Source organism: Grammomys surdaster, unplaced genomic scaffold, assembly GCF_004785775.1.
Source record: "Grammomys surdaster isolate TR1022 unplaced genomic scaffold, NIH_TR_1.0 141, whole genome shotgun sequence".
Lineage (NCBI taxonomy): Eukaryota > Metazoa > Chordata > Mammalia > Rodentia > Muridae > Grammomys > Grammomys surdaster.
This window is the reverse complement of record NW_021604599.1, coordinates 8,430,411-8,447,934: the sequence shown is the minus strand read 5'-3', so window position 1 is coordinate 8,447,934 and position 17,524 is coordinate 8,430,411. Positions and strand designations below refer to the sequence as shown.

The window sequence follows — 17,524 nt, the reverse complement described above, 5'->3', positions numbered from 1 at the left end:
ATATGTGCAGGGTTCAGCCCTAAATGAGCCAGGCTGCACTTTGGGGATTGTAGAGCTTCTTCTAGGTATTTGTAACTTACTCCGAGGATGTGAGACGTTGGGGGCTCTTTTGTAATGGGGGTTGCTGCGGGAACAGGCAGCCGCTTCTGTGGTGCTGTGGTGGTGTGAATATGAAGACCCTCTTACCAGAACTGCATCCAGTGGCTTTATTTGCACCTGCTACAGACAGTGTCCTCTGTTAGCTCTTTCAGGGTAAACTGAGTGACTGTTCCAAGGTCCTCACTATGAGTCAGATGCTCTTACCCTTCAGTCTCCAAAAGCCTTACAGGAAGGGGCACTTGTCATCATGTCCAGGGTTAATCTGCTGCAGCCACTGCTGCTCTGGGGGAAGGAACAGAAGGAACTCTGCATTTCCCCTATCATATAGAGATGCTAACTCTTGCCCACGTGTCCATCCTCCCTGTAGTACCTTTAGCTTTGGCAATTTAACCCTGTGTTGCCGTTCTGGTGACTGTGTCTTGGTAACCCAGTGTGTGAGCTAACATTTCCCATGCCTCTGGGTTAAGATAAAATAGTAAAACAACTTCTTGGTGCACTTTCTTCTTAGGCTCCTGAAGGTGAATCTCAGCCAATGACTGAGGTGGATCTCTTCATCTCTACCCAGAGGATCAAAGTATTGAATGCAGATACACAGGTAACAGCTTGTTCCCACTTTCCTCAGGGGTGGAGGCCACTGGAATTCTAACATAGATTCTCTGCCTGTAAAGTGCCTATCCCCAGGTATTGGGGTGCTACAACTTGCATTCTGGGCCCTGGAAACTGACAGGGGTGATGAGGGAATAAAGAAAGGACAGACTCACAGACAGAGTAGCTGGGATCTGGTAGACCGTATGCTCTGATGGAGGTGTACCAGCAGCAGCCCTGAAACTCAGTGTGTTTATTTTATACCTCTGAACAAGGAGGTGGGTTTAGCTAATCTCAGTAGGACATCTCTTTAGGAGAGTAGTCTCAGGCTGTAAACACTGGGGAGGACAAAACTGGGGTCGACGGGGTTTGTTGGTTTGTTTGTTTGTTTTCAGCATCTACACATGGACCAGGGAAAAGCTTTGCCATCCCCATGAGTCTGAGACACTGGGATCCTTGATGTAACTGTGTTCATGTCAATAATACGTATTCTGTCAGGACTTCATCTACCCCCACACTGGTTTCTAGTGAAACTCAAAAGCTAATGTGGGCTCAAAGGTCACATTAATTCTTAAAGCACAAAGAAAAACTCAGGACATGTGTGTCGTTTATCACTCAGTCACTCATATGAATTCTTTGAGAAGGACTCACATGAAATCTATCTAAAATTGTACAGGACTCATTAGCCTTAAGGGAATCTATTTATAATTGTATATACATACACACACACACACACACACACACACACACACAAACTTAGATTTTATCCTTTCAGCTTCACCACTGGAGATTCCACACAGTATAAAATGTTTGATATTTGTTTCTCTCCTGCACATATCTCTTGCTCTTCATTAACCAAGGAAACTTCCTCAGGCCTTGGGGGGTAGGATTCAGAGGTCTGGCAGTGAAGGTTTGTCCCTGGCTCGCCCCTCCTAGGTTCCATACTCAGCTGGTATGAGGGAAGAAGATAACCATCTGGTAAGTTCTAAGGTTCTGTGTGCAGACTCACCTGCTCTGCCCTTCACCTCTAGGAGCCTATGATGGACCACCCTCTGAGGACCATTTCCTACATCGCAGACATTGGGAACATCGTTGTGCTGATGGCCCGCAGGCGGATGCCCCGCTCCAACTCCCAGGAGAATGTGGAGGCCTCTCACCCATCCCAGGATGGAAAAAGACAGTACAAGATGATCTGCCATGTCTTTGAGTCTGAGGACGTAAGCCTGGCTTCCCCAACCTTCCTCTGGGTGACCTGGGTAGCCACTAAGTGCCCGGTTTATCAGAACCCAAGTCAGTCTGGCTCATCATACATTAAACATATGTATTGGGTGCCTACTGTGTGTCAGGCACTGTTCTAGATCTTTAAATATAAGGCTGGATAAAAGCACAGGGGTTAGGTTTTGTGCAGGTTGAAAGGAGTAGAAAATAAGATAAATGGAGTTAATAAATGAGACATGGAGGGTGCTTTACTGAAATACAAGACAGGGTCAGTGCACAAAGGCCAGGACGAGTTCACGTACAGTCATCAGCATAATCCATTTTTTTTCAACAAGGTAACTTTGAACAGAGACCTAAATAGAATGAGAGACTAGGAAATAGCAAGCACAAAAGCCCCAAGGCAGGGGAGTGCTGAGTTTGCTTAGGAAGGAAGAGTGGCCACGCTGCCAGCAGGCTTTGAAAGAGGGAGACCCAGATTGCCAGTCTAAGCAAGTCTTCATGGCACCAGAGTGTCCGCAGAGGAAAACTTCAGAGCTGTGAGGAGCTGTCATGCTATGACAGTTCAGTGGCCCTTTTCTTCCCAGCCCAGTGACAGGAACATCACCCACCAGACCCAGACCTCTTAACCACTGAGACATCTCTCCAATTCCCTTTTCTCTACAAAATAATTCATAGCCATAAATACAGTAAAGGAAAAAAAGTTGAGATAAGAATCATGATACATTGTATAAATGCCGGGGCCCAGCCATTCCAAAAAAACTGTCATGGGGTAGCCAGATACTTACACCTACTTACCTAAATTTGGCTGTGAGAATAATAGTTTGATGTGATACTGTGGGTGATTTCTACTTGACATTTTGAATTGGGGGCCAAGCAAGCATCCATGTCTATACACACAGGCAGGATCTCCGTGTGCCACCGTGCATATGGACAGAGATGTGATCATTACCAACTCAAAGGCCAAGACCACAAATGATGTGGATGGTTTTGAAAGACATGAAACGTACGAAATCTCAAAGGACCTTCACTTTGCATAATATTATTCTTAACATGTGCAGTGTAGCCAGTGCCTCCCAGTGAGTCTTTGTATTTAAATATAAACTAGAATCCAGTTATGGGCACAGTGATTAGCACCAAATGTTACATATGATATAAATGTCCAGTGAGATGTCCAAAAATTATACAGGCTGTAGAATGACTTGTCATCGTGTATGACTGTCCTGCATATAGCAGGATGTCCTGCATCTCAGATTCCTGTGTACTGAGTACCAGTGACTCCCTTATGGGCACAGTCATAATAAGAAATATACTGATTTTTTTTTCAAATAGTTCCTGGTAGGCTCTGGTACCCTGATACAGACTGACTGACTGACCTGCTGTTTAGAAGCCTCAAGTGCCACAAGGAATTGACCAGGGTGGGTGTTCCAGGAGTTCCCCCATTCACCACCATCTTCCCTTATGCTGCTATAGGCCCAGCTGATCGCACAGTCCATAGGACAGGCATTCAGTGTTGCGTACCAGGAATTCCTCAGGGCCAATGGCATTAACCCAGAAGACCTCAGCCAGAAGGAATACAGTGACCTGCTCAACACCCAGGACATGTACAACGATGACCTGATCCACTTCTCCAAGTCAGAAAACTGCAAAGATGTAGGTACTTCCCGGAAATTGTTCCCAAGCTGAGCCAGTAGGGCGGGACCCTGGAGGGCGAGGCAGCCCTGCTGTGGAGGCAGAGGCTGAAGACAGGGGTGTTCACAGAACGTTTTGTGGTTCCCATGCCCATCTCTGGCTTCTTCCCAGAGGATCCTATCATTAAGTACTATCAAAAACAAGTATAAATAATAGGCTGCACATCCCCTGCCCTTGTGAGCCAAGGAGAGTTTTGAGTGAATTCTATTGATGTGAATGCAGGACCTGACCTCTGTCCTTACGAAGCCCACGGTCCAGGTAAGGGCACTGAAAGTGGCTGGTGACGTGCCCAGCTCTAGCACTGATGAAAGACAGCTGCACTTGGCAGAACAGAGGTCATGGCAGCTTTAGTATCTCTCCCCTCACATTCCTCTGCACAGCAAAGTGTCCCAACATTTATTTTTCACTCAAAAATCTTAAATACTGAAAAGAATTTACAGGGCACCATGGAATGGAAAAACCTGTGCAGAGCATCTGAGAGCCACAGAGATTAAGGCCACCTACTACGGACAACTAATGTTTTAAAGGAAAACAGAAAATCCTGCTGCCCCTTGTATTTGCATGTAAGACCAGACTGGTCATATGAAATGAGAGTGAATTCCCAGGTCTAGATGGGTTTGGATGACGTGGTTTCTTACAGACTCCCAATACTGTCGGATGTAGAAAAGACAGAAACCCACTTAGACTGGCAGCCCCAAAGAAGTGTCTCTTTTTTCCGACATAGGCAGGGGCCTCAGCTCCAGGACCTATCCCATATGACTGCTGATTTGAGATTTCTACTTCTTCTCCTTTCAGGTCTTCATAGAGAAACAGAAAGGAGAAATCCTGGGAGTTGTGATTGTGGAGTCTGGCTGGGGGTCCATTCTACCAACCGTGATCATTGCCAGCATGATGCACGGAGGCCCTGCAGAGAAGTCAGGGAAGCTGAATATCGGGGACCAGATCATGTCCATTAACGGCACCAGCCTGGTGGGCCTGCCTCTCTCCACCTGCCAGAGCATCATTAAGGTACCGAGGCATGAGAAAACCTTTTCAGTAACAGACCTAAAATGAGGTGAAATGTGACTGCCATCCTGTCCTCAAAATTTGCAAACATTTTTAAGCACAGGCAGGAGGAAGACCCAAATACGAACAACATGGACTTGCACCCGAGACAGCCAACAATCAAGTTACTATTATTTCTCTGTAAACCACATATATGCGATATTGTAATGTATGCGGCTTACGTAACATCAGTGCCCGTCCTACGTATAGCTCATCAGTTAACTCCCTTTCCCCCACGTAACCAGGCTCGGCCCCAGCAGGATTTCCCTGAGCTCTATCACCCAGACAGTCAGTTATCGCCAGGCAGCTGCACATGATTTACTGCCCTTCACAGCTCATGGAAGTGTGTCAGCTCTCCAGAGAACACTGCTGTGGGTCAACCTGTCCCTTCCCCCGAGCCACCGCCTGAATGCTTAGGAAGAAAACCTACTCTAGCCTACACATTCATTTTCGCTCAGCCTACACTGATGTCATCACTAAAGTAAAGAGTGAAGGAGAAATTAAATGTGACCAGTCGAGGGGAGAGCTGGATCTTCTTCTCAGCATCCGTGCATGTAGCCTTTAAAGAATGCTAATCCTTGCTGTTTGTGTGGCCAGTATGACAGTAACCCACACCCCAGCAAGTGGGCTGGCTGAGATGCTCAGCTTTCCTTGGTCTGAGAGGTTTCAGAGAGAACACAATGCTGGCAGGAGAGAATAAAGCTGCACAGTGGGCATTCAGTGGCAGAGGAAACCGGCAAAAGTCAACCCCCTCATTGGAGGAGCTAGGGCGAGGGTGCACACAGGGCTGAGTGTCTCCGCTTCCATCACAGGGTAGACATGCTGCTTAGTATACAGCCACGTGTGGAGAAATTAGCTCTGAGAGATATCATTTGTTAATTTTGTCATTTCCCAAACATCACAGAGTACTCACACAAATTTAGGTCAGTCACCTGATACAGCCTCTTGACAAAACCGGGACAGTAATTGTAAGACCCATGAGGGGCTGCCAGCATAAGACAGCATACTATCCTATGGTTAATGTTCTGTTTAAATGACCATGAGTACACCCTATAATAATGATAGAAATGCAGCATAATGAATATTTATATTGCTAATGGCATAGCCTTAATTAAATATTTTGTACATACATGTGTGTGCGTACACACATGCTGTGTTTTTATGCATAAAAGTTTGCAGTGCAGGGAGTGTACACGGATGTCACCACGGACATGAGGAGTGAGTTGTACCATGATATTAGGATGCCTATGGTGTCTCCGGGTAATGGGAATCTTTCAGTATTGTCTTATAGGATTGCTATGGTTGACTAAGGTATGCAGCACATGGCTATACAGTAGTGATGAGATCAGAGAATCCACTTAGTGTAGATTCACTCAGATATGTTTAATTGGACCTTTGTCGGTGCTGAGCTGAACCATGGAGAAGCCATACATGTGGAAGATAATTATATTGCTGATGGGGTGCATAGCAACATACATGTAAAGGGCAGGAATCATTTAGATGGGGAAACATTTATAGGACAGTGTTTAAGTTGACTCTGAAAGGGTTAAAACCTAGGTTTATGTCAGGAAGGATGGGTGCTTAGAAGTGTCTGCCTGAATTGATGGATAATGGGCTGGCGTTGAGTCAAGAGGAAAATCTTAGCCTGACCTGCAAGGTTTGATCTGGTGTTGTCATGGTAACCTTTACTGAAAGGCAGGACCACTGCCCATTGGCCTGCCCTCTCCCCTTTCTCTTGTAAACAAATTACTTGTATGTTCATGTGAGAACTGCAAGGAGCTGTGTGGCCCAGACAGTGAGCAGGACCTCACCCAGGAGCTAGGCCTATCAAGAAAAGATGACTGGCCCCACAGTTACAGAAGTCAAGGACTATGCACTAAACACTGACCAGAGGGTGGCTGTAGATTCACTCACTGAACCCATGGCTTCTGGTTGTTCATGAACTTTGATGTAGCAGGTACTGTGGTCAACTATAGCACAAGTAGACACTGAGGCACAGAACAATGATTACATAGGTGGACCTTGGTACAGACAGAGCAGTCGCCAAGAAAGCACTGTCCAGGGAAGGTGTCTATCTAAGTGTACAACCTCAGCCAGAGGTAACAACAATGCATGCCCCAGAAGACTAGCCTGTCTTGGCTGTCCCACTGTGAAGAAGTTACTACAGAGACATCCTACGATGCATAGAACAGCCCCTGCACTGCCAAGAATTACCCAGCCCCTGCTGTTGATAGTACCAATCTCGAGAGTCTGTGTGTGGAGTGCAGAGTTCAGATGTAAGAGAGAAAGCGGTTAGTGAAGTTGGTGAGGGTGACTTTATGGGAAGCTGATCTGGGTCTGGAAAGGCCATGGGAGGGGTATTATAGACTGAGTATGTCCCCTTAAAGTACATGTTGAGGCCCTAGCCCCAGGGGTTTGGGGGAAGTGATTAGGTCCTAAGGGTGATGCGTTCATGAATTGCATAAGTGCCATTGTGCAAGGGACACTATGTGCCTCTCTTCCTCCATGTGAAAGCAAGAAGCCAGCAATCTGCAGCCCAGAGGAGCCCTCTTGTCATCACCAGGCTGCCAGCACCCTAAACTCAGACTTCTGGCCTGTGTAACTAGTAGAAGTAACTTTCGTTGACTGGAAGCCAGCCAGTGTATGGTTCTGGCAACCCAAGGTGATCGAAAAGACAGAGTAGGGGCGGGGCAGTAGAGGGAACTTGAGTGAAGATGGGGGTGAGTTTGAGAACCAAGAATTTCTGATGACTCCCAGCCCTGTGTCAGAACCTGGCCTTCCCATAAGCCACCCCTTACCAGAAACTCCAAAGGCTTAGGGCTGCCAGCTGGCCATTCGTTGGAACCTAGCTCTCTTCTTACCTGTCCCCATTGCCCTCTAAATGACACAGACAAAATGAGGGTCATAGTGTCCATGTTGTCAGACTGACCCCCTACTGCTTAGGGACTCAGCTCTGTCCACAGATCACCAACTCAATCAAGGTGAAAGCAAAACTGAAATGCAAACAGTAGCCTGCCCTCGAGCTTCCTGGGTGGGGAAAGGGAAAGTTCGTTTGAGGAGCCAAACTTTGATGTCTGTAAGTGGAGTTGCCATGGATTCAGAAGATGAAAGTGCCATGTGATAATGAAAGGCCTGATGAGGGCCTGAGAAAGCTGTTCCTCTGTGGCCTCCCTCACAGAGATGTGCTCAGCAGGCAGGGCCTGTCAGAGATTGCTAGACACTCAGTGCCCCAAGACACTCAGCTCTATTGAGCTGAAAAATCAGATAGCCTGCCAATGGCTCGTCTTCGCTGCGGGACATTGGCCACAACCTGCCGCAACTCACAATGCTAATTGAAGACACACTCAGTAGGTTTAGTGCCATTTTTTATAGTTCTCTAAACACCACCCACTTTGTGCCTGGACCTAGGCAGATGCTCACACTGCCCAACCCCAAACCCCTCAGCTACTGCAGGGGAATGTCCGGACCTCAGAACTTTACTAACAGTGCTGTTTATGTCAGTAGGTCCCCGTGTGCTTTGTAGTTATCTGTCCAGCATCTTGATCAATCATTGCTTCTCACACATGAGCCACCCGGGGATGCTGTTAAGATGCTGGGTCTGTTCTGACAAGTCCTAAGTAGGGCTCTGCTCTTCAGCAAACTCTCAGGGAGTCTTCTGGCTTGAGCTTTGAGGAACAGGCAACTAAAGCTAGGTGTTCTGTGTCTTACCACTTCAATGCTAATTGTCTCTACCCCAACCCCACTGCAGGAAGTAGAATGTTTCTATTTATAGACACCCTCCACATTGCTTTGTGCCTAGCTTTACCTTTCCAGGTGTAACTTATTCCTAAAGCACAGTCACTGGTAGGCAAAGCATGCTAGCATCTTTCTCTGTTCACGCCATTGCCTCCAAGTCCTGCTCTCTAGACGTCTGCTCTTTTCCAGCCTAGTGCCCAGCTTTCCTGTCCTTCTCAAGAGTATCGTGGTTCTGCTCTGGTTGCTATAGAGACCACTCTTGCTTCTTCCCTTCTCACTGTGTTTCTTAATTCGCTGCATCATTCACTGTTGTCATGGGGACAGAATGACCACTTATTTAATTGGCACCTCCAACAAAATGGCAGGTAGGAAGTCTAAGTTAATGGGACCCAACTTGAAACGCTGATTAGGCACAGCAGAGCAGAGCAGTGCCCTGGTTATTTCAGACCACCATTTCCTAAGCCTTACGTTGGAGCACATTTTCTCCAGTCTTGAAGTCATTTTGCTGAGGCATCTTGAATCAGTTCACCAGAGCAATATGAAGTTTTTTAGGTAACACTGGGAAAATAGCTTCATTCTCATGCTTTTTTGGTGTATTCTATAAGGCCTTCCCAGTTACCTGAGCATACATAAATAATCCTGCATTTAAACAGGTGGCTTTGTGTGAAGGCCCACAATCCCTTTGGTCAGATCCTGTCACTCTCAGCTCTGGTTTTCCACAAATTCCTGATCTTACAGTATATGGTCTTCAGGGGCATGTAGTGGATGGATGGAGTGGGATTCAGACTGCCTTGGCCACAGTCTTAGTTCTGATATTCTCTGTGTGTCCTGTCTCTGTCTCTCAGTCCCCCTGATACTCTCTGTGTGTCCTGTCTCCGCCTCTCATTCCCCCTGATACTCTCTGTGTGTCCTGTCTCCGCCTCTCAGTCCCCCTGATACTCTCTGTGTGTCCTGTCTCCGCCTCTCAGTCCCCCTCCCCAGTTCCAGGAGACCTAGAGAATCTTATTCCTTCTAGTGTCTACCCCATCTCTTGGTTTATAAGTGACTTTTAAATGAACAGAGTAGGTGTCCACGAAATAAAAGCTATACTCTGTATATGGCAAAGGCCTAGACTGCCATGCTTCATGATACTGTAGGCTTTGATGTTTGGGAGGCTCCATTTTGCAGCTTAAATGGCTGTTTCAGCATAGACTGGGACATTTAGAAAGAACTATACAGACCTGACAGAGACTTCAGTAAGCGTCATCATGTGGAGAAGGTAAGACGGCGCACAGTGTCCTAGGGCTTCCTGCTATGGAAACAGAACTGTGACAGGAACTCAGGTCTAGGGACACCAGCCCTGTCCTCCTCACCTGGCTATGCTTGTCCCACAGCCAGGAGCAGAAACCCAGACCTTCTCTACCCCTTGTTGGCATGACGACAAGACTTGTTGTCAACAGAAGGGCCAAATCTGTCACTGGCGTCTTATGCAGGAAAAACACACTCCATTCATTCCACCACGTTGAAAATACGACTCCCTTGATGAAGGTGTTTCCTAGCCTGTTTCAAAGCACTGGGGACACAGGTGATACCAGCATTGGTTTGAACATCAAGTCACATGAGGTGCTATGTCTAGGAGATTTTGTGGACCTGAATGAAATCTGCCTCTCCCCAATCCCTGTTCCTTCCAATTGTTGCCCTCTTAGAGGAAGGCATACTCACCCACCTCAAGACCCTGTACTCTTACTCCCCTGGAGGAAAGTCTAAGCGGACCTTGAGCCATTTCTTAAGCAGCTGGTCTTGACAGATAGAGTCCAGGCAGGCAGGCAGGCAGGCATTTCCTGGATCCTCTGATCTCCCAGCCTCAACTGTAGCATCAGGACCTCCAGACCCACCAACCAATATGGTCCACTTGCTCCAGGATGCCAAAATCATCATTTTCTCTGCAATGTGTATCTTCAACTGGGATTCGAAGCATCAGCTGGAAAGCAGGTGTAGGGAGAGGCTCAGAGAGCTTTGAACATGCTCTCCTCAAAGCATCTCCTCTGGCAAGCAGGCCTTCCACAGAGACAGCAGCCCTGGAGGGAGCACGTTGACTTCTGAGATGGGGTCTTCTCTCTGGCCCTCCCTTCTCAGCACATAGCTGATGAGGTAGTATGTGGGCCTGCCTGATGGAGGGATTGTGTGGCTAATGTGTAGAAAGCTCCAAACAGGCTCTGAAAAACTGCTTCCTCTTCAAAATTTAAGGCCAACTTTTCTTCTACAATCCATTCTGACCTAGAGGAAGGGCAGGCAAGCAAGGATGAACCTGTATACAGCCTCTATGTTTTATTTCTTCACAATCCGCATCTCAAGGAGGCAGATTCTCACTGGAGCATCTGGCTCACACGGGTAACATCCATGAGCTAGACAAGCTCTCCAGACATAGAATAGGGAAGAAGAGGTCAGAGACCAGAGAGAACCAGCCATGTGAATGAGCTGCTTGCTGGGACATGTATGCCCTTTGGAAGGAGTCACTGTTAGAGTCTGCCTTGTAGAGGGAGAGGCCCATGTCTCACGGGCTCTCTACCGACTATGCACACCCCTCACCTTTAAGCACATGAGGCTCTTCCTTATAGTTGTACTGTTGCCCGGTCCCTTGACACAGGCCATTTTCCAAAGTAAAGATGCCATTCACAGGACACGGGTCTCACACAGACTGGATGGGTTCCAGGGAGGCCTCATGGGGACAGCTCCAGCTCAGGCACATACAGCCTGCAGGTCGAAGTGAGGTCTTCAGAAGCCTGCAGGGCTGGGTGCTGCCTCTGGGTTGGGCAACATCTGTCTTTATTTCCTCTGCCTGATTGAGTGGTCATCATCTCCACTGTACTTTCTTCATGTTTTAAGGGCTTAAAGAACCAGTCCCGAGTGAAGCTGAACATTGTGAGGTGCCCCCCAGTGACCACCGTGCTAATAAGGAGGCCGGACCTTCGCTACCAGCTGGGTTTCAGCGTGCAGAATGGCATTGTAAGTACACGTCATACCACACCGTTTTCCAAAATACGATAACAAATGAAAATGGAAATATATTGAGTATTTTTCCGGCGGGTCCATTCTCTTCATCTTTTCATCCAAGTAAAGAGGTTTCGGGTTTTCAGTGTTCATTTGACTAGCTCTTGGGATTTTGTTTGTTTGGGGGATGGTGTATGCCAGGCAAGAGCTCTACCAATAAACCACAGTCCTGGCCTAGACCCTTGGTCTTGCCTCCTGTGTGGAAAGCAGCTAAGGAATGCTTTGACCTAAGAGCCCCTTAGAGCCAGAAGGACCTACTTACTCCAGAACCACTAAGCTCCCTTGCTGCAGGCCTTGTCTGCATCACCTTCTGAATAAATGCACAGCCTGTAATGTAAAGTCAGCTTTACTAAGTTCGCATGGACCACACACTCTTGCCAAGTGTGTACGTTAGGAGTAGGCCGACCTGAAGCACTGGGAAGGTTCATTCTCCAGTGGTGACAGCCTAACCTCATACAGTGACTGGCTGTGCCACCATTTCCATTCCAGTAAGAAGTGAGTTTAGCCAGGGACCACCAAGTCAAGAAGAACAGCAAGTGCTGCTCTCCTCAGGCCACACCATGGAACAGGGCAGGTTTCTAGTGCCTCTTTGCATCACGCAATAGTGTTCCTCAAGTACAGGCTACCAGCATCAAACAGTTCCACGGGTAACCCTGCTTGTGACTATGGAAAGTCGAATGAAACACTGGCCACCGGCTCATAGGCCCAACAAGGATACAAAGTGGTCAGAGTCCAGGACACCAGGAAGGTCCCACCTGCCATATCCCCTGTGCACAGCAGGTGCACAGGCAGCCAGGTGGGCCTACAGAACCTACTTTTTGCTGCCACTGAATATGGTTCTAGGGATCAGATACAGGATCCGTCATGCTAGTTAACATTCAACCACTGAGCTCCATACCAGGTCACAGAACCCATTGCTCATAAGAACCTGCGAGATTTACATGGCCCAAGCCTCACCGAGTCAACGTCTCAGGGGTGTTCATGCTAGAGCAATAGGGTTCCAGGGAAGACACTCTTCCACCCTGACATGGTTCTGAGGTGGGGCACTGCCCATTAGGTGTAACTTGATGCTTGCCTCTGGTAGATCTGCAGCCTCATGAGAGGGGGGATAGCTGAGAGAGGAGGTGTCCGCGTGGGACATCGGATCATCGAAATCAATGGCCAGAGTGTTGTAGCCACACCACACGAGAAGATCGTCCACATTCTCTCCAATGCCGTCGGGGAGGTAGGAATAAGACCCAGGGCTGAACAGGGTCGAGGTACCGTGTGTGCCCCTGGTGCCATGCTAGCCTTGCTGGGAACCTGCTAGAGCCTCCTTTCCCCTCCCTAGATGCTCCTTAGTAAGCAGACCCTCTGCCTCAGACCTGGCTGATGGAATCCCCCTTCACTGCCACCTTCTCTTCAATGCTCACACTGTGTTACTACTCTCTGTGGCTCCCCAGACTCTCTCATTCTCCCCAATTAATCCCACCTAGTCTGCTTAGAAGACAAAAGTCAGATTCAAGACCCATCAAGTCAGTATCCCCCAGCACTGACATAGGCTCACACTCAGTCCTAACTAGATCTCTGGGACTGCTTTCTTGCTTTAGTAGCTGAGCAGTTTTAGATGGGCTGGCACTCCCACATTGCCAAGAAAGGAAAGCAGGCTGCCAGAAGCCAGAGTCCATCTTCCTGTGGTCCCTTCTTTATTTTTCAAAGGGCTGGAAAAGCTGGAGCCTTTAACTGGAAAACTAAGCCTTACTCATAGCTTCTTACCATTTAGAGTCACCACAACTTTCTAGAAAGCCCGTGGGCTTCAGTCTTCCAAGACCAGGTCCTGGAGCCGGGGGTGGGCAGTCTTGAAAACTATATATAGTGAGAGGCACTATTTCTGAGGCCACACTCCCAGCCCCAGCTAACATGGCTTTCTACCCTCAGATCCACATGAAGACGATGCCAGCAGCCATGTACAGACTGCTGACGGCCCAGGAACAGCCCGTTTACATCTGAGCCACACCTCTGTGGTGTGGTGGCATGCATGGAGGACTCTCCTCACCGTGGTTGTGTTTCTTGTGCTGCATCGTGTGTCCACTGAGACATTCCCCTTTCGCGCCCAACATTTGGTCTTACAGAGGAAGAGAAGAATCGGCAAGGACCTCTTTGCTCTCTGTCTCTCTCCAGTCTGTTTTTTTTTCTGTTCCTTAATACCAGGGAAGTTTTGTGTGTGCCCTCTTGAGGGTGGAGAGCAGCTAATATCTACCTGAGAACATGGTGGAGGGCCTTTGGGGGACCTTAGGGTGGTTGCTACTGCCTAAGGAAGCATCGTTCCTCCCCAAGAGACACACACTTCCCTGAAGGAGCTCCCAGAGACAGCATAGGAGGTGACTGAGCAGTGCCTGAAACTCAATCGCTGATCTCTCTGCCCCCCTCACCTCACTTGATGGGAAGATAGTTGGTGACATGTGATGGCGCTGAACATCCTCAAAGCCCACATCTTCTAAGGATGTTTGCTGCCTGCTATGTAGTTGGGGGCCCTGTACATTATTTCTGCCCAGAATTTCTGAGCCAGTTTTAAATCTCTTCCATGGTTTCTTTTACCTGCAACATGTATGCTAATTCAGGCCTAACTGCTGAGAAACTAGGAAGTGACACCCTGGACAAGGCTGCTGTGACACCACAGAGATCCTGGCAAGTCACAGCAGCCTCCGAGGTTCCCCAGACTGTCCAAGGTTACCAACTGGAGGATAACCACAGGCAGGTACTATCTTCCTAATGCACAGGCACTTCCGTGTACACAAGATACACACACACACATATACACATGAGCCCTGCACAGTGTCTCATTTGCCCTCTACCTGTATCGAAGCAGGCTACCACACAGACCCTGTGGAGAAGCCCCAGCACCCCTCTGGAAGATCCCTTCCCCTAGCCGAAGGTTGACATAGGCAGAAAGCAGCCAGCCTTGTCCTAAGAAAGACACTGTCCTGGCCTTCTCTGTCTCAGTTGGCTCAGAGTTCCCTCCAAGACTCCCCCAGCCCATGTACACACTGGAGGTTCTTGAGGGACAAACTGTGATGTGGATGTGATGTGTCATACTTCCCTGCCCGAAGGCTAAGCCAGCCTGGGCCCATTCACCAATACTAATTAGGATGTGATGTTATAAAGTCTAGAGCAGATAAGCTACTAAATCAGGCAGACTTAACACTTGGTGTTGGGCCCAGGAATCCCCAACTGTGCTCCAGAAACATTCTCTGCTGTCTTGTGGATCTGGTAGTCTGCAGCTGGTACGGAAGGAAGGCTTGATGTCTCCATCAGATGCCTCACATTTTGGATCACGTCTCAGTCCAATCCGTGTGTTTTAATAACATTCTGAGCCAGTTTCCTCTTACTCTTGGTCCAAAGAGCAGTTTGTTTCCACATGGGATGTGGCTAGTTTTTGTTTTTATTTTGTTTCGTTGATGACCTCAGTAGAGACGGGGAAGAAAAACTAATACATTTTGTAGTATGAATATAATCCCTGTTCTCTGCATCTGGGATATTTATATTGTATCTTTGGAAATGGGAGTTCAGTGAGCAGTGTTGGGGAGGATGGATTTATGGAGGGAAGAGGGGGACCTGGGGAAGGGAGAGATGTGAATAAAACAAGAGAAGGAACAGGAAGCTTCAGCCAGGGTGGGAAACAGCCAACCTCTGACGTCTCTGACTTCATGAGGTGTCTGGAGAGACTCGGGAAAGCCCGGTGCTTGCTGGGATCTACTGTGAGCCCTCAGTTTTACTCTAGCACAAACAGTTCCAGGGATATGAGGCCACCGGCTGTCCAGAGAGCTGCCTGAGAAGGATGGGCGAGCTATGTGGAGTTGGGAGCACAGGAGCCAGGCCGTCTGGACTTGATTTTAAGGTATCTAACAGAATGCTCCTCCATGACCAGGCCCAAGGTCCAGCAAATGTGGAGACCAGGAGCCATGACTTGGATTTTCTTCACACATCCTGAAATAACTGATCCATCAGGTATCTAACATAACCGCACACTGAAGGATGCGGTCCACCTCTCCTCTGCCAGAGATGATGGGTAGGATAAAGAGGGACATTATTGCTGCCATCTCTGGCATTGGGAACCTTGGTAAAGTCACTTGTCAGGCTTATGTCCATCAGACCCAGGGTGGCCACCACGGGCAGGTGCCCAAGCACCTGGACCAGAAGGCAGAAGTAGGACCTCAGAGGCTAACCTGGGACTGATCAGGGCAGAACCCAGAGTCATCACTCCTGGTAATCACAATGAAGTATCTTCACCCCAGGGGAAGAGAAAAAAAGAATGCTTTCCATTCTCATTGCACAAACCCTGGAAGCTTTAAGAGGGGCTGAAAAGCAAAGCTTTTCTTGTGAGCTCTCCTTGAGAACTAACAGTATAGCATGATGGTAAGGATTACTTAGTCTTTTGTGTTAAGGGAGGTTTCTCCCTCCCAGAGCCTGGACCAGGCCCCCTGCTGAACCAAGTTCTTCCTCTGCTAGCATCAGACTGAATGGTTAAACTTGGGATCAGGTCTTGTCTGGCATCTTCATACATGGTTACATATGTAACTATCTCATCGCTCCCAGTAATGGGGCCTGACTACACACAGAGCCGCCTTCCTCAAACTACAAGGCACAAAGCTGCTCTGCCCACTCAGCTGGAACATGCTGGTGACTTGGCTTGGGGACAGGCTCCCAGATCCACACCCCTGCCCCCAATCCAATGAGGTTGCACTAGAACCCGCTCTGCCTCTGCCTTCTCCTTGGGAGCATTTCAGGGAGCCACCATCAGCCTTGAGTTCGTGAGAGGAGGGAAGCCTCACAGATCCATGGCAGGAGCCCACTTCCCCAGCGATCCCTTCCTTCCCCACAGCAGGCTCCAGGGGGGGAGTAGAGCACATGGCAGGCTGCCACCTCCCTGCACACGGGTTTACTTTCTGAATTTCGCCCATTAACATTGGCCTTCAGGGAGTCCAGAGTAACCTACTACCTCCCCCGTAGCTCCCCCTCCCTCCTCCTGCAGCCCCGCCCACACCTATGCTCCCCGTGGCACACTGATGAAAACCCACCCACAGAGCCTTGCTCAGGTCTCTCCACCCACTGGTGTACACCAATGTTTACAACCAAGGGCCACCTCTTCCTGATGTTTTAACTCTCACCTTCACCAGGCTACCTGTTAGTTTGAGTTTCACCTCTGTCTGCTCCTTCCCTGGTTAGGGTCCACTTGAGTACACAACCCTGATTTTATCTTCCCTCCATCTAGGGCAGTGTGTGATGACTGTGTGGGAATGAAATCTCTTGTACATACTTAGCACAGCACCTGGGGTATGAACCCGCACCCCTGTTCTGTAACGGGGTACCTTAGCGCTTACTGTAAAACATCGGGAGAAGTATAGTATTGTATTTGTAACAATATCGTTCTTTGTATACATGAAACTCAATGATCTCTATATATAAATATAAATATATATAAATAAAATATATCTACACGTGAGCCTGGAATGTTGATACTGCACACCCACTGAATGTATTTCCTCTGACAGTCTGGTCACCGGTCCTGGCCCACCCTCCCCTTCTTTGTGCCGTGGCGGCAGTTGTCTGGTTTGGGGTTGTGATGTATTTAATGTGCTATCTCCTTATTTAACTGAACACTAATGTCTGTATAAGAATTGCTGCAACAATAAACAAGGACTTCACCCCCTTGGCTCTGGCTATGTACTGTTTCAGGGAGGAACGGAGCTCTGTGTGCAGGGAGGGAGGATTTTGTCTTTTCCTTAATAAGCCACCTTCAGCCTTAAAGATTATGGAGACTGCTTGCTACCCAGGTATTTATCTTGTGAAACTGGCTGAGTGGCTGTCACACACACACACACACACACACACACACCAGTGGTCTGGCTTGGTGGCCTATCACACACAAACACACACACACACACACACCAATGTTCTCTGACTCCTTAGAATACTCTGAAAGGGAGAGGGGGCCCTTTCCCTTTCAATTTCATTCTTTGTATCTATCATCACTGAAGGAAGAAAAACAACAACAACAACAAAGCAGTCTTTGCTGAGGGCTTGAGCCAAAGAGGAAAACAGTGCCTCGGGAACAACCTGAGGATTCTGTGAGAATGTTCTAGAA

General features: G+C 48.2%; 1 protein-coding gene across 3 annotated transcripts in view; it reads left to right on the top strand.

The window, feature by feature from the left end:
- The window catches only part of Apba1 (amyloid beta precursor protein binding family A member 1), a 204,775-nt gene extending 187,683 nt beyond the window's left edge, over window positions 1-17,092 (top strand). For all 3 annotated transcript variants that reach the window (XM_028764032.1, XM_028764033.1, XM_028764031.1), the window contains exons 7-13: window positions 608-694; window positions 1,716-1,901; window positions 3,373-3,552; window positions 4,387-4,599; window positions 11,236-11,355; window positions 12,485-12,625; window positions 13,318-17,092. In XM_028764032.1, coding sequence (XP_028619865.1) covers window positions 608-694; window positions 1,716-1,901; window positions 3,373-3,552; window positions 4,387-4,599; window positions 11,236-11,355; window positions 12,485-12,625; window positions 13,318-13,389 — 999 coding nt within the window. In that variant the 3' untranslated portion in view covers window positions 13,390-17,092. The remainder of the gene's footprint in view (window positions 1-607; window positions 695-1,715; window positions 1,902-3,372; window positions 3,553-4,386; window positions 4,600-11,235; window positions 11,356-12,484; window positions 12,626-13,317) is intronic.
- Window positions 17,093-17,524: the final 432 nt, after the last annotated feature.